This window comes from Protopterus annectens, chromosome 4.part0 (assembly GCF_019279795.1).
Source record: "Protopterus annectens isolate FY-2018-M chromosome 4.part0, PAN1.0, whole genome shotgun sequence".
NCBI classification, from domain to species: domain Eukaryota; kingdom Metazoa; phylum Chordata; order Ceratodontiformes; family Protopteridae; genus Protopterus; species Protopterus annectens.
The window spans coordinates 1,822,219,998-1,822,241,301 of NC_056733.1; the positions used below are offsets into that span (position 1 = coordinate 1,822,219,998).

At 42.3% G+C, this 21,304-nt stretch overlaps 1 protein-coding gene across 1 annotated transcript in view; it reads right to left on the minus strand.

Annotated features, from left to right (window-relative positions):
- Window positions 1-21,304, minus strand: part of CDC25C (cell division cycle 25C) — a 1,649,736-nt gene that overhangs the window by 646,638 nt on the left and 981,794 nt on the right. Inside the window, exon 12 of the mRNA XM_044069511.1 lies at window positions 3,464-3,565. Coding sequence (XP_043925446.1) covers window positions 3,464-3,565 — 102 coding nt within the window. The remainder of the gene's footprint in view (window positions 1-3,463; window positions 3,566-21,304) is intronic.

A 21,304-nucleotide genomic window follows, 5' to 3' on the forward strand; every position in this document is an offset into this window, starting at 1 on the left:
ACATTTTGCCCTCATCCATTGTTTTGTTGACTTTCTCAAAGTCGTCCACAACTAGAATGACTAGGCATGATCTGCCCTTGATAAAAACAAATTGGGTTGAGTCCAGTGTCTAACGGTTTACTACATCACTGCTAATCATTTTCATGGCTTTTACATTCAAGACTAGTGAGACTTTTGGGTCTGTAGTTTCCATGGTCTGTAGATGGCCCACCTTTGTGCAGAGGGATGACTGTTGCTGTTCTCCATTCATGTGGCATGAAGCCTGTTTGGAGGCTATAGTTAAATAGCAATTCCAGAGGCCCTGATAGGTCATGTTTGTTATGCTATATAGAAGGCATCCTGGGATATTGTGTGGTTCCACTGATGCAGTGTGTTCTTGGCCTTAGAGAGAGCATTAAGGGCCTGTTCCCTAGAGATAGCAAGGGGGAGTTATATTAGATGGTATTTCCTGAGGGAAGGTTGAGGGTGAAAGGGGGGGAAAGGTGGGGCTGAAGCTATCGGCCAGTAGGTGTGCTATATCTTCTGGCTCAGTATAGGTGGCTCCATTTAGAATGAGCTCTGCACACAATTGTGTATTGCCTTTGAGGGTGTAAATGCCTGGTGGTTATCCTTGGCCTGGGAGGCCAGATTCACCTCAAATTTGGCTTTCGTAGACTTCGTCCTCAGAGATGTTTGTTTAGTTTGATAAGAGTGCTTTTATCCTGCTGGGTGCTGCACCTCCTAATTTTTGTCATGATTTTTTTTCCTTCTGTTATACAGACTATTGATTTTCTGCATCCACAAGGTGGCTTGTTTTTTGAGTTAGTTCTGTACTTCCTCCTGGTGGGTACAAGCTGGCTCTATGCAGTTATCAACATGCTTGTACAGGGTTCCTGTGAAAAGTTCTGCATAGGCAGCAGTGTTCTCAGGGTTTATGGGGGTTTGAAATTTTGCCAGGTTATCACTTAATAGCAGGAGGTTAGCCTTAGAGTAGTTCCTGAATATTCCAGGTTTAGTTGGGGGTCCAGGTTTTATTTTTTTACTTCAAAGGAGACCATTTTCTAGTCTGACCTTACCAGGGAAGACATTACAATAGGGGGTGTGCAGCACTCTCCCATATTAGTGAGGACCAGATCCAGTATGGCTGCATCCCTGGGTGGTGTACCAACTATTCGGTTCAGGGAGTTTGTTTACAACATCCAGGAATCTCTGCCTGTAACGTTTGTTGTCATGGAGTAATTAAAGTTGCCCATAAATATGGTGTTGGGTTGGATGGTTAGTGTTTCTAACACGTTTAAATACATGGTATGGGTTTCTTGGATCATAGAGGGGGACCTATAGCTGACAAGGAGGTTATATTGGATTTTGCCTATGGTGATTTGAACATGGAGCAGCTCAAGTGCATTGTCTTGTTTGACCAGCCTTGAGGTATATTTATTTTTGATGTAAATAGAGATACCTCCACCTTTAGTCCCAGTCTGTGTAGTAACTGGTCTAAATGCGTGGAAGGCATTATAACCTTGCACTGTTGGTGTGCCCTCCATGGTTTTAAACCATGTCTGAGTGAACGAACATACATCAGCATTCTCTAGGGTGAATACAGCTTCTAGGGAGTGGAGTTTTTTTGTTTAGACTCCTAACATTGAGCAGCAATACCTTTAGATTTTCTTGGTTTTGACTTATGTTGGAAGTACTTTCAAGTTTAGCATTGCCTAAAAAAAGGCACTATAGAGGAAGACAATGTTTTAGCTAATATTTGAAAGCCTAGAGGGGAGAGGTGCAGACCATATCTGGCAAAGCAGTGGTCTATTGACCCATCTCATTCCAAGCTGACAAATACTGCAGCCCCTTAGAATGACACCAGAAACTAAGCCAATTATTGAAGTCAGTCATCTTTTGTTCATATTGTGGCATCATCCTTGGAGAAAGTAAAATGCTAGGCTCGTAACAGCCTGAGATATATTCTGAGAGCTCTCTGATGTCTCAGCATATAGCCTAGGGTGTTATGTCTCAGGTCATTTACTCCCACATGGACTGAGTCATACTGGTACTTGTGGTCCAATGACCCGAGTGCATGTGTAATGTGGTGGATCCTAGCCCCTGATAACCAACTGACTTTCTCTTTATCCAGCCTGGTGAGAAGGACATCAGTGCGTCTCACAATGGAGTCTCCAATGACCAGAATGTTGGATTGTGTGGTGGCTTGCCTTATGGGCTTAGAGGTAGAGGCTCCACGAGATGTGGCTCTATTTGTTGATGTGGGTGTTGTTTTAAAAGAGTGCATTTGGGGATGCTGAGGGTATTTGTTATGTGTACTAGTCTAAGAGGTCTTTGTGGTGTGGGAAAGTTACATTTAAGTGCCTTATCACATGTGAGTCTGTATGTTTGCTTTGAATTGTGTGTGATGGGTGCTGTGTGTGTACTACTGACAACCTTATTGACACTAGTAATACTTTTATACGACAGCTTTGCTTCCAGTGACATTGTGTAAATACATTTATTTATTTATTGATATTGGTTAACCGGGTTTGCCTAGCTGGGCCAGAGACCCATTTTCAGTGGAGACCCAAGGAGAAAAACTCCAGTTACATACAGTATACTATACACAAATGTTTGGTTTACAAATATATAACTGCAGTTTGACATAAAATACATACAAATTGCAGTCCGACATACAAATACATAGAAATTCAGTGGTTAGATAAGAAAAAATAATAAGGTAAATCAGACCAGTAGATATATACACAATAGTGGTAACAGCCCCCACCTTATGTTATTAACAGTTTTGAAGTGGTGTAGTACTGTGTATGCATGGGGTGGAAAGGGTATGAGGTTGATTAAATACGAGGGGAAAAATGTAGATAATTGTAAAAGATTTAGATAAAGGAGAGTAGTGGAGTTGGGTAGGGTCATGAGAGGCACAAGTTTTGGTGTTAAGTGAAGACTGAGTTCTTTCTTAAAGTGTATAGGGTGAGTAATGGAGCGTATGTGGGACGGAAGTTTATTCCAGGCTTGGGATACAGTGGATTTATACAGTAGTTTATTGACAGTTTTCGTAGGTTTGTAAATGTCAAGGAGTTGGTTAAATCTCTCACATACCATATCAGTTTGAGAATAAACATGAGGCAATTTTTACATTGCCTTAGGATGCCCAGATCCAACAAGCTGGTAACAGAGGCGGTGGGAAAAGTTTATATCCATGGTAACAGACCCTTTTTTATTGATTAGATAGCTGGAGTGAGAATATAGAGAGAGAACTCCTGGAAATTGTTAAAATAATTAAGCACATAAATGCAAAAACGTTACTGCACTACAATAGCTACATTACACGAGGTACTGTTACACATCCTGTAAATGTTGCTGCTCCCACATACAATTTTTTTTACCCGGCTTTAATGTCACATTCATTCCCAAATAGGCTGAAAATGTACCCAAGGTAAAAATCACAAAGCACTGAATGAAACATAAAACAGAAATTACTTACTTTGGAAAAATCTCCAATCAGCTGGCAGTGGCTTGAATCTTCATCCAACACTTTAACTACATCTACATCACACAGTGAGAGTGTCTTCCTCAGTCTCAATAGCTTAAATAAGCAAAAAAAATAAGTCAAATCCTATGGGCAGTAAAGCATTGCAATGATGAACAGAAAATTTAAATTACAATTTAACAAAGGTACACTGTTATGAAGGTATGCACCATAAACAGATGTTTGCATCTAATCAGGTGATCCACAAGGAAAGCCCTGCTTGTGTGGTCTGGCATTGGGTTAATTTCCAATTCTGTTGCATTTGTGCTCTCACTCTAAAAGGTTCCCACACTTGGGAGTCATGCATGTACATTACACATCTGTGCAGAATACAATGTAACTAACCACACAAACAGAGCTCTTGGCACATATGTGGACTAGTTCATCCTAACCAGGGAACAAAAACACTTCAGTAAATCAAGGTAAAACAGTATAGGATTTGGCACTTACTGATCTTACAAGGAAAATACAGCTATGCACCTGATACGCATAAAACCTGAAGCTAAATGGAGCCATACAACATGAAGGGAAGGAGGGAGAGTAGTTGAAACACAGCAAGGAGGTTTCCCTAATATATTTTAATTTAAGAGCTTACACTAAACAATAAAAAATTAATAAACATTTGAGATCATCAAGCAATAACTAAGCCCAAACAAGTGTACAGACGTTCCCCTCTTTACCAGTCATCTTTTTCATCTGAAAGTTCCTTTATACAGGGGTGGAGGGATGGATACACACCCATGATGATTCAAATTGTGAAGTTAAGCATTGGCAATGTCAGTATGCTCACATCCATCTTATACAGTTTGCTACTGTGCCTCCAGCAAGCATTCAACTAGACATCAGCAAGTAAGAGCTGGCACTCCCACTGCAAATATATCGATATATATTCATAAATTCCAATGCCTTGGATAAACTTATCCACATCCACACCAGGGGCAGCAATATCCTAGACCTGGTCATTACCAACATGGGCAACCAGTGTTCCACATCAGAGGTTAATTCCTTGTTGTCAGATCCAACCAAAAGATAATCACCCTAGACATCCACATCCCACCCCACCCCCCATTAAGGAAACTACTGTAAAAAATTTCTCCAAAGCTAACTTCATGCTTCTTAAGTCAAAAGTGGCAAACTTCACAACACCCATGCTGACGGACAATAGAGGTACGACTGCTGAATCCTATACAAATGCACTTTATAAGCACTTACACAAGTGCATGGATTGTGCAATCCCTAACAGAACCAAGATGCTATCCTCCAAAAAAGGAAGCCAATCTGGTGGTCCCCTGCCATAAACAAACTCTACAACAGAGGAAAGAAACTGTTGCAAAAAAAGAGCAAAATCCCATGTTTGGAGGAACTCCCTGGTCAGTCTCAGTAAGAAGCGGAGATCCCTCATAAAATCCTCAAAAGCTAGTTATGAAAACAAAAGTTGCCACGGATTCTAAAGACAACCACAAAGCATGATACAGCTATGTCAAGAACCTCAATGGCAACACTCAGATCTGCTTTGAGTTACAGCACAATGGCACTAAATATACAGAAGCAACTGATATTGCCAACATCCAGGAAGATAGATTCCGTGCTAACTTTATCCCCCCTCTCATCCCCTAAAGGGCCCATCTCTATACTGGAAGAATGCAAAGTGCCTGTAATCACGGATGCACAGGTAAAAAAAGCACTCTCCAAAACAAAGAACACAGCATCCATGGGACATGACAACATCCCAGACTGCGTTCTACACGAACTACAGAATGAACTGCCACCCTACCTAAGTACCATGTTCAATCATAGCCTCACCTCAGGCTTTGTGCCCACTGAATGGCGCACAGCAACGGTTATCCCACTCCACAAAGGGGGAGCCACCACGGACCCAGGGAACTACTGCCCCATTAGCCTGATGAGACTGGTCTGCAAAGCTATGGAATGTATCATCGTGGAACTTATAAACAAGGACATTGGTTATCTCCAAACTCTGGACCCTACCCAGTTTGAGTTTGTAAAAAGCAGATCACGTCTCCTAAACCCGACAGACTTCTTTGAAGCAGTCACCAAAGCCATAGGTGAGGGTAAGGTGGTTCACAAAGCCTATCTAGATCTCGCCAAGGCTTTAGATAAACTCACTAAACTAGGTATAAATCCCTATGTCACAAGATGGGGTGCCAACTGTCTCACTGACAGAACCCACACTGTGAAAGTAGCAGACTCCAAATACAACTTCAGACCAGTGACAAATGGAGTACCACAGGGTTCAGTCCAGGGTCCTCTCCTGTTTGGTATCTACTTCTCTAAAGTACAGGCTAACACAAAAGGTCTTTGTCTAATGAAGTTCGCAGATGACTGCAAACTAGGACCCATAATCAAAACTCCTAACGATGTGGACATCCTACAAAAGGGCCTTACTGAGACAGATGCCTGGTGCCAAAGCTATGGCTTCAAGCTCAATGCCAAAAAGTGCATTGTCATCCCCTTTGGTAAAAACTCTGTACCCATGAACTACCACATAGGCAATTAGTCTACTTAACACCGAAAGTGTGATAAGAGACCTTGGGACACAGGTGGACAGTAGTCTCTCCTTTGATAATCACATCGCCACGGTAGTCAGGAAATCCTTCTACGTGCCACACCTCATCACAAAAGGTTTCTCTTCCAAGAAAAAAAAGAGGTCATTGTTCTCCACTACTCGTCAGTCATTAGACCCATTATAGAGTACAAAGCCCCTTTTGGTATGTACCTCACAAGACATTTACAACTGGAAAGGCTGCAGAAATACCTCACAAAAAGATTATCGGCCTCAAACAGATGCCCTACGCAGACAGTCTCAATAAACTCCAGCTTTACTCTGTTGCATTTCACCTACTCGGAGGCGATCTCTGCCTAACATACAAAGCTGTGTCAAACCCAGAGCTGTTGGACAAGCTCCACTTAAAGAAGTCCCAATCCCTCCGAGCTACACGCCATAGGGACCTAAACCTTGTCACCACAATAAACAGAACATGGAGGGATAGATTCATGTCCCAGAGACTTCCCATACTCTGGAACAAACTACCTATCTATATCAAACAAAGCTCCTCATTAGCACTCTAGAAAAAATTTTGATGATTGGATGGGAGATAGGAAATTCACCCCAGGGATCATTTCTGTGAGACTGCTCAACAGAGGCACAGGAAAATAATTTTCTTGGTTGGCGAAAGCCAGGATACCGTTTGGCTATTCTTATATAGGCCCTAGGGTCAATAGCCTAGTACCTACCTATGAACCTACGAAAGGAGAGAATGATTAAGAAAGCCTTATTTCAGAGGCACACAAGGGCAGCTACCTCAGACAACTCCACTCACTCTCTTCTATTTGGAGAAACTAAGGCTGAGAAGGTCCCCACAGACTACAGTGTGGGCCTCTACATTTCTCTTTAGAAACTTGAGAAAAAAAAATCTGGTGAAGGAAGAGAAGACTTGAATCATCCAAACCATGGAGTCACTGCTAAAAATTATCTTTCTAGTAAGCATCCTAATGTTACTTGCTCAATGCCCAAAATACAGCACACCCTTTAGAAGTCAATAGATGGTTGGAAAGAGATCCTCTAGAAACATTTTGTGATGTGCTCTGGTAACATCTGTGCTCCAGTATGAATCTAAGCTACAAAAGCACCTTTCAACTATACTACCTGATAAGGAGTCCGAGGTATTGGACCAAATGGTCAAGAAAGTTTTCCTCCATCTCACATAGGGGGAGTATCTCCAACTTTTTCACCTGTCCAATTGCCAGTCCTTCCCAGTGGATCATACACTGGGTAATTTTTAGCATGTCCAGACTCTGGGTTCAAACAGCTGGTTAAGGCTCTCACCTATAGTTTGCATTAGAAGACTTCCATACTATCATTTGATAGCTGCCCTGAGAAGCAAACGGTCTATAATCATGAGTACCTACCTCAACACTCCAATATGAAAACACTTTTATCCAACTACAGTCCACATACATTGGTGAGCAATCTACTCAACTGGTCTGTCAACAGCCTCTGGTAGGAGGGAATACAAGTGGTTTTTAGATGCAGGTCCTGCACCCAAGTGATTAACTGTACTATCATGAAAACTTGTTACACAGCTGAGCCAGTTTCCCCTTACTTAGTATATACCAGCATCACTGTGGTGTTGCCCATTATGGTTGTTACAGTACCCATGTGAGACACTGATCTTAAAATGTGTATTGCATAGATTAAGGCCATCATTTTTTTTATATTTATATGGCTGGATTTGAATTTGCTGAACCATTTACCTTGCACTTTAAGTTACTCATGTATGCATGCTAAAATAAGAATGGGGTCCATGACCACGAAGGAAAGTCTTGAGCTGCTCTTGACTTGCTGAGTCTACCAGAAAAATTCCTTACTAACTGCTGGATAAGAAGAGTAATTATCTGTCACTGTGGGCAAAAGTGTTTGCTAACCATGTTTTTTTTTTTTTTTTTAAGATACCAGAGAAATTTCCATGTGTAATCTGGCAAGGAAAAAATTAATACAAACATATATGCTTTCAATGTGACCATTCCTTTTGGGTTTTTCCTTTGAAGTATACAAGTGAGTGCTGCATAAGTGTTTTTCCCCTGCATCAAAGACAGCACAATTAGTATGTGAACCTGCCTCCAAATGTAGACTTGGTAGCGGCTGAAATCAAGCTTCATTTCTTCAAGTTCAGAGGTGCAAACATTGGCCTAACAGAGGACCAAGTACACCTCAGGGTACTCCTGAAAAAGTTCTCCTTTGGAAAAGTTTGTATCAAGTAGTCATTTGGTTAAGGATACACATGGACCTCTTGTCCTGAGAGGACCAAATATGGAGGCAAGGCATTTAGTGAACACCCTGGGGACAATGGAGAAGACAAATGACAATAGTAAACTTCCAGTGCTTATTCCCAACTACAAGCTGTAGCAACCACCTGTTGTCACTGTGAATAGACATATGTATACAAGTGATCTTCATATCTATCAACAGTACATCTCTTGGAAATAAAGCAGAAGGACCTGCATTGTGAACATTTCTAATTTTTGAGTCATATGCACTTGTTTGATCTGTTGAGATTCAGGACAGGTTCCTCATTTTGGTACACAGAAAAGGCTTGAGTAGAAATTTTGCTTGACCTTTCCTATACCACCACTGCATTGCTGCACTGTAGCTGTTCCAAAATCGAGAGTACTAAAGTGATAATTATGGACAGTGTGAATAGAGAGAAAATCAACAAGAAAATGATAGTATGGCTGGAGATGAATTCATCCTCAAGTCTTGGTGCGTACCTCCACATAGGGAACTCTGTTCTAAATCTCTCACCAGGAAGACAGTAATATATAGGTTGTATTTTATATAGCAAATACCATGGACAGAGATAGGTATTAAAAAAAAAAAAAAACAGCTAAATGCACAAATCCCAGAATAAAACAGTGCCCAATTTGGGTATGCGCACTGGTGCCAGGACTGGAAAAAATGACAGCGTAGAATCCTGAAGACATGGAAAGATTCCTACAATGGGGTTTAGGCCAGGCTGGGGTAGGATGGGCCCCATGTTGTAGAAGACAGTTTAAAATAACAGGACAAATAAGAGCTGTAAAGATAACAGAGTGGACTACTGAGGATAAGGAAGAAATGATGCATTGTTACTATTATACAAGAAGCCCAGAATTTCCAGATAGAAGATATTCAGGAAAGAAATACTTGCACAAGAAAAAACTGTCTTCAAATGCAAATTTGTGTTTAACACAACAGATCCATTTGAAAAACATTAGAGACAAAAACTTTGGGCCACTTGGAAAAAAGAAGCAACAAAGGAAACATGAAAATAAAAAATAAAAAAAAACAAAACCTAGAGATTTTTGAAAGGTTAAACAAAAATAAAAAAAAAAAGAGAGAGGGAGAAACCTGGACCTGGGAAAAGAGAGATCTAATATGGTGCAATATTTATGCAAAGGAGAAAGCCAAACTAATCAATACAAAAAACGCAGCTTCAAAGATATTTGGAGATATACAAGCAAAGGCAGCCAGATATGGAAAATTTCATAATTTAAAAAGATCAAAAAAGGGGAAATGTAGAACAGAAGATGAGTAAAGTAGAAGGTAAACAAATAGAAACTGAATTTAAGGAATGCCTGCAAAGTGAAGGATTTACTGTCTAACACAGCTTATGCCAGCGTGATGAAAAGTACAGTTTTGTACCTACCATAAATGTAGATGTTCGAAGATCCACATTGCTGCAGTCCTAACACTTGGGTAGTCCGCTGTCCCTCGGTCGGCCCGAATATCAGAGTATAAGGCTGACGTCGGTCAAGGCGCATTTGACTGACATCAGAACGTCAGGGTACAAATGCGCATGACCGACGTCATATCCTCAGTCTTTTCTTGCCCCAGATGTCAGAAGACCCTAAAAGGAAAGGTCAAAACCCATAGACAACAACTAAACAACCAACCAGCCTAACACCAAAAATATGTACAATATATACACTATACCTCAGAGGGATAACCCAGCCCACACAACCACCTCAAACTACAGAGGGGAAGGAGGGAGGGTAAATTGGACTGCAGCAATGTGGATCTTCGAACATCTACATTGATGGTAGGTACAAAACTGTACTATGTTCTTCATCTCACATTGCTGCAGTCCTAACACTTGGGTAGAATCCCAAAGCAGAGGTAAGGGAGGATGGCTAAACTATAATGAAGCAGGGGCTGCCAAAATGCCCTGCAACACAGCAGTGGCAAAACCAGCCCTGGATTTAGAGTACAGAGGAAGATGGTAATGCCTAGAGAAGGTACGCACTGAACTCCAAGTGGCTGCCTCCAAAATATCCTTAGTAGCCACCCCCCTCAAAAAAGCCGTTGAAGTGGCAGTAGCCCTAGTGGAATGAGGCCTAATCCCAGCTGGAATCTCTTTGCCATGATGGGAATAACAGAAAGCAATGCAAAATCCAATCCACTTAGAAATAGTTTGTTTTGACACGGGCTTGCCCTGAGAGCACAAAGCAAAAGAAACTAATAACTGCTGAGATTGTCTGAACCCTTTAGTTCTGTCCAAATAATATCGCAACTGCCTGTGTACATCTAAAGTGTGCAAAATCTTTTCCCCTTTAGTCTGGGGATTTGCATAAAAAGTTGGCAAATGAATAGTTTGGTTTAAAGCCACACTAAAAACCACTTTAGGCATAAAGGAAGGATTAGTACGTAAAGATACCCTATCCTTATGGAAAATTAAGAAAGGCTCAACTGCCATAAGGGCCTGCAATTCAGAAACCCTTCTTGCAGAGGTAATGGCCAACAAAAAAGCAGTCTTCCATGACAAATATTTCAACTCAGCAGTAGCTGCAGGCTCAAAAGGTTGTAGAGTGAGTTTCTCCAACACAAAATTGAGATCCCAAGCAGGAGTAGGAGCTCTACGTGGGGTCTTATATTCTTTGCCCCTCTAAGAAATTGCTTGAACAAAGGATGAGAAAACAATGGTGGGTCACAGTCGTAGTGAGCTGAAATTGCTGCAGCATGAATCTTAATAGAAGAGAAGGACAAACCTTTGTCCAATAACTCAGTAAGATATTGAAGAGCCACACTTAAATCAGGCTCAGAAACATCCAAATCCTTAGCTGCACTCCAAAATAAAAATCTCTTCCATTTGTCTGCGTACACTTTCCTTGTACTAGGCCTTCTAGCTTCCAAAATCACATTCAAAACTTGTCGTGGAAGTTGAGACCCTTTATGGTTTAAAACAGAATATGCCATGCTGTTAGGTGAAGAGAGTGAAGCTTGACATTGAGCAAATGACTGTCCTCCTGGGACAACAGATGAGGAATCAAAGGCAAAGGCCATGGAGGCTTCCGTACCAGACTTCTCAGTAATGGGTACCAGTGCTGTCGAGGCCAATCTGGAGCTATCAAAATCATCCTTGGCTTGTCCTGTCTGACCTTCAGAAGTACCTTTGGGAGGAGAGGCAGAGGTGGAAAGGCATATACATGAAGATTTTTCCAACTGAAAGAAAGAGCATCCACTTTCCAAGCTGTGGGATGAAACCGCTTTGTGCAAAACTTTGGCAGCTGGTGGTTTAGTGGAGAAGCGAACAGATCTATGTCTGGAGTTCCCCAGGACACTGTCAATTTCAAATACATGAAGATCCAGTTTCCACTCGTGGGGATCCATGATTTGTCTGCTTAACACATCTGCTAAGGAGTTCTGTGCTCCCGGCAGAAACCTTGCCTGAAGACTTAGTTGTAAACTGAGAGCAGTCTCCCACAAAATCATTGCTTGCCTGCATAGAGGATAAGAATGTGTTCCCCCTTGCTTGTTGATGTACCACATGACAGTTGTGTTGTCTGTTAGAATCAACACCTGCCCTGGAAGAAGTAAATCCTTGAAAGCTATTAATGCAAACTGGACTGCTAACATCTCCTTCAAGTTGATATGTAGATGCTGTAGTCTGACAGGCCACTTGTCTTGTATCCACTTTCCATTTAGATGAGCTCCCCAAGCTTTGTCTGAGGCATCTGTTGTCAAAATTTGACTCTCCTCTGGCCGGGTCACAGAGAGTCCCTTGTTTAGGTGACATTCCTGAGCCCACCACAAAAATTCCTTTTGAATGCAAGGTATTATTTGAATGACAGTGTCCAGATGCTGGCAGTGCTGTGTCCATACATTTTGAGATACCATTGCAACTTCCTCATATGCAGTTTGGCATTGGGAAGCACCAGAATACAAGATGCCATGAACCCTAAGGCTTGAAGGACTGTCCTTGCAGTCAGCCTGGACTGAAGAGATAGATGATGGAAGTAAAGGGAAAGATTCTTTTGTTTGTCCGGGGTTAGAAAGGCCATCTGGGATGCTGTATTCAGTCTTACTCCCAGAAAGCACATGTCTTGAGAGGGTACTAGACTGGACTTTATTTCGCTCACAGAATACCCCAGGCATCTTAGCACTGCTATCACATATTCCAAATGACGAAGAAGCTCGTCCCTTCCTTGAGCCAGTATCAGGCAATCGTCCAAATAAGGATAGATTTGTATTCCTTTTAGCCTGAAGAAAGCTATCACTGGAGCCAGAACTTTCGTAAATACTCTGGGCAGTAGATAAGCCAAAGGGCAATGCAGAGAACTGATAGTGAGAAGTCCCAGTCCGAAAACGCAGATACTTCCTGCAACTTAGCCTGATAGGAACATGAAGGTAAGCCTCCTTGAGATCCAAAGTTACCATCCAGTGATCCTTGCCCAGTAGAGGTAAAAGCTGCTGTAACGTCAACATTTTGAACTTGGGAATGTCCAGATAAGTGTTGAGGATAGATAAATCCAAAATTGGTCTCCACGTGTTCCCCTTTTTTGGCACAAGGAACAGGCGAGAATAAAATCCTAGGCCCCTTTCTGGCATAGGAACCGGCTGTATGGCCCCTATTTGGAGTAACAGAGAAATTTGCTTGTGAGCCTCTATTCTTTGTTGAGGAGGAATGTCTGGCATGCCTTTGAAAGGAGGCAAGGTATGGAAATAAAACCTGTAACCGTGATGTATGATATCCAGTACCCATCTGTCTTGGGTAATCAAACTCCAATTTTCTTTGAAAAGTGCCAACCTTCCTCCCAAAGGTGCTGCCAGGCGAGACATCAGATTGCAAAGGGGCATCCAAAATCCTAGTTTTAACATGGTCAGATAAATTTTGATCCCTCAGCCAGGCATGCCTGCGAAGAACTGACCCAGTTGCAGCCACCCTAGACGAGGCCTGTACAGCATCAAAACCACATTGCAAAGAATGCTTACCCACCTGTTCAGAAACATGCACTAAATCTTGTAACTCTTTACAATCAATACCTTCCGCCAGAGCATCAACCTTAGATTTCAACTGTGAAAGGAGATAATTTTGATATTTCAACTGGTGAAACTGGCAATTCAAAGCTCTCATGGCTAGAGTGGAAGAAGTATAAACTTTCTTTCCCCATCTATCCAAGGCCCTGGCCTCTTTATCTGCAGGAACCGGATTCTTGACAACAGAAGCCTTAACACCCTTAGGCCCCTGGCTAACAGTTTCTGGGTCTGCCCTAGGACTCTTAAAAAGATACTTATGAGCTTCAGGCACCCTGTAATACCTATCTGGTTTAACAGGAGCAGGAGGCAAAGAGTCAGGATTAAGCGAAGCCTCTGCAAACACATCTTCCACTACATTCAGAACAGGAGGTATAGCTAAAGGCCTATGCTGGGGTAAAAACAAAAATTCCCTAAGCCTTTTCCTGGAATCAGAGAAATCCTGACCTTCCCATTTAAAATGCTCTCTCATGGAGTGAAGGGTCTCTGAAAAAGAAAAATCCTCAGGAGGAGAAGCAGAAGGAGTAGAATCATCCACATCAGAATCAGAATAATGAGAATACTCCTGCAAGCCTTCAGCCGAAGACTCAGACACATCCGAAGCCTGCTCATAATCCCCTAACACAGGTTCCATCCTAGGCCTCTTATCAGGAGGGGGCATAGAGCTTCTAATTAAAGTAATTAAATCTTCTGCCATTTTAAGCATGTGCTTTTTGGGCACAGAACCTGAAGAACTAGGAGTGACACCCACAGAAGCAAAACTAGACCTGCCTCTAGGAGAAGCCTTGGAAGCAGAAAGAGAAGGCCTAGACACCTTAGGAAGGGAGGGGAGTACAGTTACCTGAGAAGCCCCTACAGCCTGACCTGCCTCCTGGGAGGCCACATCCTGTAAAAACACTGTTTCTCCCTGGGACTCCATAGAGGCCTCCGTCGGAACCACCGGTTCCACTGACGCCTTTAAAGAACCGGCGTCCGGTTCAGACGACTCCTCTAACCTAGGTTTAACTGCCTTGTCCTTGCGCTTCTTTGAGGAAGCCGGCGTCGGAGCATCCGACGGCATATTGTAATTGCACCGCTTCCCAAAGACCAACCTGGCACAATCCAACCTACGCTTTATAGTGCGTTTATTGAACCTAGCACAAAAGCGACACCCAACAACGTCGTGCTCAGGTCCCAAACAAGGTATACACAAATTATGGTAATCCCTATGCGGTATCTGTTTCCCACAAGAAATACAGTTATTCACTTTTTCTGACATCCGGTAAACCACTGAGGCAAGAAAAAAACAAAATATTCCCCAACGGGGTACTTAACCAACCCTGACTTCGGTCTGAAACTCCGAATTCGAAAAATTTCAGAACGCCGAACGGCACTTGCAATGCTGCTTCTGCATCGGACCATGCGGCAAAAAAGACTGAGGATATGACGTCGGTCATGCGCATTTGTACCCTGACGTTCTGATGTCAGTCAAATGCGCCTTGACCGACGTCAGCCTTATACTCTGATATTAGGGCCGACCGAGGGACAGCGGACTACCCAAGTGTTAGGACTGCAGCAATGTGAGATGAAGAACATCAGGGAGACATCGGAAGAAATATATTCATTGGAAAGAAAAGGGGTTTAATACAAAGCAATGTTTATGCAAAGGAGAAAACAAAACTAACCAATACAAAAAAAAACAGCACCAAAAATACTTGGAGGAATAAAGGCAAGGCATCAAGATATGGAAAATTTTGCAATATGAAAAATATGAAAAAAATAGGAAAGTAGAAAATTGGATTAGTAATAGAGAAGTTGAAGAAATAAAAGCTGAAGTTATGGATTACCTGTGAAATGATGGATTTAGAGTAGAAAATCCAACAATGGTCACATCACAGCATGATGGAACAATGACAACTCAAATTAAGGGGAAACAGGTGGCAGTTGCCACATGAAGATACTCTGAAGCCTTCAGTAGGAAACCAGGACAAAAGTTAAACTGGAGTTGCACAGCAAATGAGGAACAAGAAACAGTGGCAACTCTGGCACAGTTAATGTCATGGAATGAGGTGCCAGTGAGTTCTCATATGAAAGAGCAACACATGACATAGGAATTCAGCTGAAGAGAATATGTCACAGGAAGATGTTCTGGAACATTCTGTATAATACCCGCAGGAAATACAGAACAAAGAATGTGCCATAAGTTTCCAAGAAAAATATCCAAGAGAAGAGTTGCTTGATTTATTAGTGATGGATAGACATTCAAAATCAATGAAAGACAAATTACATTAGGACAATAAGACCTAAAACTGTTAAAAATCTGACATGTCTTGATTATTGTTGTTCATCTGTTACAACAGAAATTCATCTGATATAACTGAATTAAATAGGATACATTACTATGCAGCTAAATTAATAAAGTATTAGCACAAAACAGAACAATAAGGGAAAGGAAGAGAAGAAATCAGATGCTACTATGGAATCAAACAGAGAAAGCTATAAAGCAATTAAAACAATAATAAATGTCAATGCTGGAATATAGAAGAGAGAACATCAACAAAATACTTAGAGAAATATACACAAGATAAAATAGGGTTGGGAGATGGTTAAGGTGTTTGCCTTACAAACACAAGGTGCAGGGTTTGAGTCTCACAAGGGATAATTGGCTAAGCTTAAAATGGCTCGCAAAGGCAGTTAGCCTAGTACTAATCTATGAACCTATAAAAGCAAGGCACAATATTAGAAGAGACCCATCTATCATACACTAGTGCAAATAAACTAAGGCTATCAGCACAGGCAGAACTTTGAAGATATGCCTAAGATATGAAGATACATATAAAGTAAAAGTTCAAAATAAACAATGTATTGACAACCCAAAAAAAGTTTCAGAGAGAATTGGGAAACAAAGCAGAAATAGAAACACCACCAAACAAGAAGAAATGGATACATTTTGGAGAAATGTATGAAGAATCTGTGGAACAAAGATGCTGAATGGCCAGAAGTAAAAGAAACAGTAAAAAGTTGAAATATACACAGAATATGAAATGGGATGAAGTAACTGATGGAGAAACAAATAAAATAAAGCAAAGCTCCTAATTGGAACCCCCCAGGCCCAGACATAGTACCTAACTTCTGGCTAAAATTATTAAAATCTACAGACAATAAGCAAGAGGATGGCAGGAATACACTGGAGAAAACTGGCAAAGGAACCAAGGTACTGGGAGCAAATAACTGGAGAGGGAAAGGTAATAGAGTGGGAAGATGCCAAGAACTTAACTGGACTCCATCTGCATTGTCAATCTTCATTAATTCTTGACAGATGGGACTCTTCCAATCTCTTGGAAGAGACTCTGCTGTCAAACAGCTTGCACCAGCCAAAAAACTCTGAAGCTATGGCTCTACCCACAATGCCTCTCTTACCTCAGATCGAGTTTGCAGCCTAGTATAGAAAAGACAGAAGCCCAGTCTAAGGTAGAACCCTATAACCTCCCAAGACAAAAGGTCCAACCCTCCAGAAGTCCTTCGGAGGGGGCAGGAGGGTGGGATGTCAAGAATGAAGATCAACAACACAGATGGAACATTATGGTAAGGACAACTTATCTGATGTTGCAATCTTCATTCATCCTTGACAGATGGGACAGAGTCCCCAGCTACTTTAGATCCTAGGTGGCCCTAAGGAAGGATATTCCTGAGTACCATAGAGCCAAAGCATGCTCTTCCACTGGAGACCATATCTAATTTGTAATGAGTGATAAAGGTATGAGGAGTGGCCAAAGCTGTGGCTGCACATATTTCTTCCATGGATGCCTTGGAATAAAAGACAGCTGAAGTGGATACAAATCAGGTGGAATCTGCTCTAACTGAAGCAGGTAGTTTGAGTTTATTCTGATTGTAGACAAAGGTAACAATCCCCAAGCTATCTTGATAAGGTAACGTTTGAGACAGGTTTAACCCAAGATGGGTTCTGAAAAGGATACAAATTGGTCTGATTTCCTAGAAAATTTTGTTCTGTCTGGGTAAAAATGTAACTGTCTGTGGATGTCAAGTAGATGCAAGCAGTATTCACTTTTATTTGAAAAATTTGGAAAGAAGATTGGCAAGTCTACAGACTGGTTAATATTTGATTCACATACCACTTTGGGGAGAAAGGATGAATTGGTTCTTAGCGACTCTCTGATTGTGAAAAATGATAGAAGGATGTCACACACACAGCCTGTAATTCAGAAATTCTCCTGGCAGACATGATAGCCACTAGGAAGAGGGATTTCCAAGACAGAAATTTGAGGTCACAAGTACCTGCTGGCTCAAAGGGCTGTCAAACCAGACACTGTAGAACTAGAGTAAAATCCCATGGTGCTATAGGATCTCTGAAGAGGGGTTTAAGATGTAAAGCACCTTTAAGAAAGGTTTGCTTAAAACGATGAGACATCAAGGAATAATCAAATTAGTTATGAAAATTGGAAATAGCTGCTAATTGGACTTCAACTGTGGAAGCAGAGGCTCCCAACTCAAACAAAGATGTTAAATATTCCAGGACCTTATCAACTGATGCTGAAAAGGGGTCCAAGGTGGTAGTATGGGCCCAAATTGAAAATCTCTTCCATTTACTACAGTAAAGTTTCCTAGTGAATGATTTATGGGAAGCCAGAGGAATATTTTGTACTAAAAGCAAGTTATTTTGCCTGGCAATTACTGGAATTGGAGATACTAAGCAGTCAATTTGGGATTGTGGAGATTGGGATGCACCAAGCCTTGTGGGTGGGACAACAGGTCCAGAGCTGGGTATAGAATCCAAGGACAGTGAACCAGGTGAGGCCAAAGGAAGGGGAACCAGACTTGAAGCCAATAATGTACAGTGAGAATTACTTTGCTTCTCAACCTTTGGGCTTTCCTCAAAAACTAGGAGATCAGTGAAGTAGGGGAAAAGGCATAAAGTAGTCCCGGGGTCCAATCAAGAAGTGCATCTCTCAGGGACTCCCTACGCAGAGGGATTAGGGAAAAGTAGCTGCTGCATTTGTCATTTATCGGAGAGGTGAAAAGATTGCAGCAAGGCTGGCCCCAACAACGAAAGATTATAACTATGCTGTGATTAAGAGACCACTCGTGAGGCAGAAGGATGCATCTGCTTGATTTGTCTGCAATCACATTGGAGTTTCCCCGAGATATGCATTGCTATTAGAAAGCAGTTGGAAGTGATAGCCCATTGCCAAATCCTGACGGATTTCTGACAGAGAATATGATCTGGTTCCCCCCTGCTTGTTGATCAGACTACCAACATATTGTCTGACTGTATTGCAACTGTCCCCGAAGGAAGGACAGACTGAAATGCTTGCAATGCTAAAAGCACTGCCCTTAATTCTAGGACATCGATGTGCAAATTGGCCTCTTGTGGGGACCAAGAGCCTTGAACAGTCTTTCGCAGATAATGCCCCCCCACCTGGGAAGTATCCGTGATCACTATGGCTTTGGGCAGAGAGGAAAAAAAGGTGCAGCTCCATAAGTTGTCTTCAGATGTCATCCACCAGGACAAATCCTTTTTGGAGTGATCAGAATTGCATGAGACATCAAATGAGTTAGAAATTACCATTGTGATTACAATAGCCACTGCAGTGGCCTCATGTGATACCTTGCTAGGTGTTCTAAGGTTATAGTCGCTGCCACAGTTCCGAGAGTTTTAAGTACCAGGTGAGCAGGAACCTTATTTCAGGAAATGATTGAACTTGCAACCTTAGTTTTTGCAGCCTGTGGAGAGGAAGGGAGACTGCACAAGAAACTGCATTTAGTCTTGCTCCTATGAATTCTAGATCTTGTGTAAGAGTCAACTGTGACTTTTCCTTGTTGATTGAAATGCCTAACAATTCTGCGAGGTGTAGCACGACGTCTATGACATAACAGCAGTAGATGCCTGGATGGGGGCAGTGAGGAGCCAGTTGTCAAGGTATGGAAACACTCAATCAGTGTAGACTCAAGTGAGCTGTTAACCATTGCCAAGCATTTGAACACCCTGGGGGCTGTGGTGAGACTGAAGGGCAGTGCTCAGAATTGGTAATGACAGACTCCCAGCTGGAAGCAGAGATAGCTTCTGGATTTTGTCCATCTTTATGTGGTAATATGTGCCCTGAAGGTCTATAGAGCACATCCAATCATTCTTCTCCAGAAAGGGAAGGATAGACCATCAGGAATTTCGTCCAAACAAACTTGTTCAGTAGACTGAGATCGAGCTTTGGTCTCCAAGTCCCCTGTCTTTTTTGGCACTAAAAAGAATCTTGTGTAAAATCCAGATCCTATTTGGTCTGTTGGGACTTCTTGGACAAGTCTTTTTTAGAGCAGCTTTTGAATTTCTACTAATACTAGATCCATCTGACTTGGTGGAACAATGGGGATTCACTTTTGGGATTTTGGTAAAAGATTGAAGAGAATCTGGTGACTTCTGGTAATTATTCTCTGCACCCACGTATCTGAGGTTATCATGAGCCAGGCTGTTTGGTGCAGTGAAAAACTCCCCCCAACTGTTTCCAGAGGTAAGCAATCGGACCTCCATTCAGGAGCACTGATATGGCTTGTCCGGAAAAGGAATCTCTAGAGCCCCGATTACGTGGACCCCCTCTGCCACAGGGAGAGCATCTTCCATTAGAGTTCTCTCCTCTCCCCCGGGGGTGGGAGGGGGGGGGGTACTCACCATGCATCTCTCGAAAAGGCCCTTGGGATTTCTTGAACCACATTTTCCCACTCCTCTGATTCCTAGAATAGGATCGATGAGGAGTAGAAAAATGAATGCCCACAGCAGAAAGGGTCGTTCTATCTTTTTCACACCTGGCTAGTGTGTGTAACTTTAGGGCCAAATAAAGAAGAACCCATCAACAGCAGCATTGACGAAAGAAGACTTGAAAGGCTCTGCGAAGTCACACAAGCACATCCACATGTGGCGCTTTATAGCAACACTTGTACCTGCTGCTCTATACATCCCTTTGGCTGCACGAGCAATAAGCTGCATGGACGAGTGAGATAGACTCCATGGTGACAAGCTGAGAGGCAACTTTATCCCAAACCTAGTCAGACACAGCTCCTGGAAGTGTGTCTGAAAACTCAGTTATCAGATTCCTTTGGAGTCTAGTGAAATATGCCATGAAATTCAAGGACCTAAGAGCGAAGGTCAAAGACGCAAAAACCCACTTCCCAAACACGTCCATCATCAGAGGACTCTCGGTTGGGAGGATGGACAGTAAGACTCTCCTTGACTAGGTCCTTTTTGGTGGCCGCCACCACCATGAAACCCTTTCCCCAATGCGGTTGGTCTTCTGGGGCTGTCAATTTTATCTGGTCTCTGGGGAATGGGCTCTATGGAATCAGGAGCCTTCCACACCAGTTGAACAATCAGCTTAGATAGTCAGCAGTTGGGGTCATCAAAGAAGTAAATGAGCAGGCATGAAAAGCTTGCAAGAACACAGACTCGGAGGATGGGTTTTAGAGCTTCCAATCACCAATCTGTTTTAGGATTTCTAAGATGTCTCCAAAGGACACATCTTCAGGAGGTGATGAAGGGAACAGCCCCCTTCATTTTAGTCTGTGTCTTCCGTGACAAATTCTTCTGGAGATTCTAGATGCTTCCTCTTACAAGTCTGCTTACAGGGTGGTGCCTTAGTGGGGATCTCTGAGTAAGACTCCTAAGAAGACAGACCCTGAACAGGGATGTCTTGCAGCTCCTGTGCTCACTGTCCAGACAAGATAGATTGTAACAGTTTTGAACCAGAGGATACAAAAATGCGACACTCAGACGTAGCAGAAGCCAACTGGGAACCTGCTGAGACTAAAGCTCTCTCTTTGATCTGGAAGGCAGCCCCACCTGAAGAGGGAAGGGAGCCCCAACAGAGAAAGACAACCTTTGAACCGGGGTTATACCCTGCTCCGATGAGCCACCCTGCAAAACAGGAGCCAGGGGAGGGTTCAAAACCATCATTGGCCAGAGATGGTGCTGTAGTAACACCTGGAACTGTACAGAAGCTCCC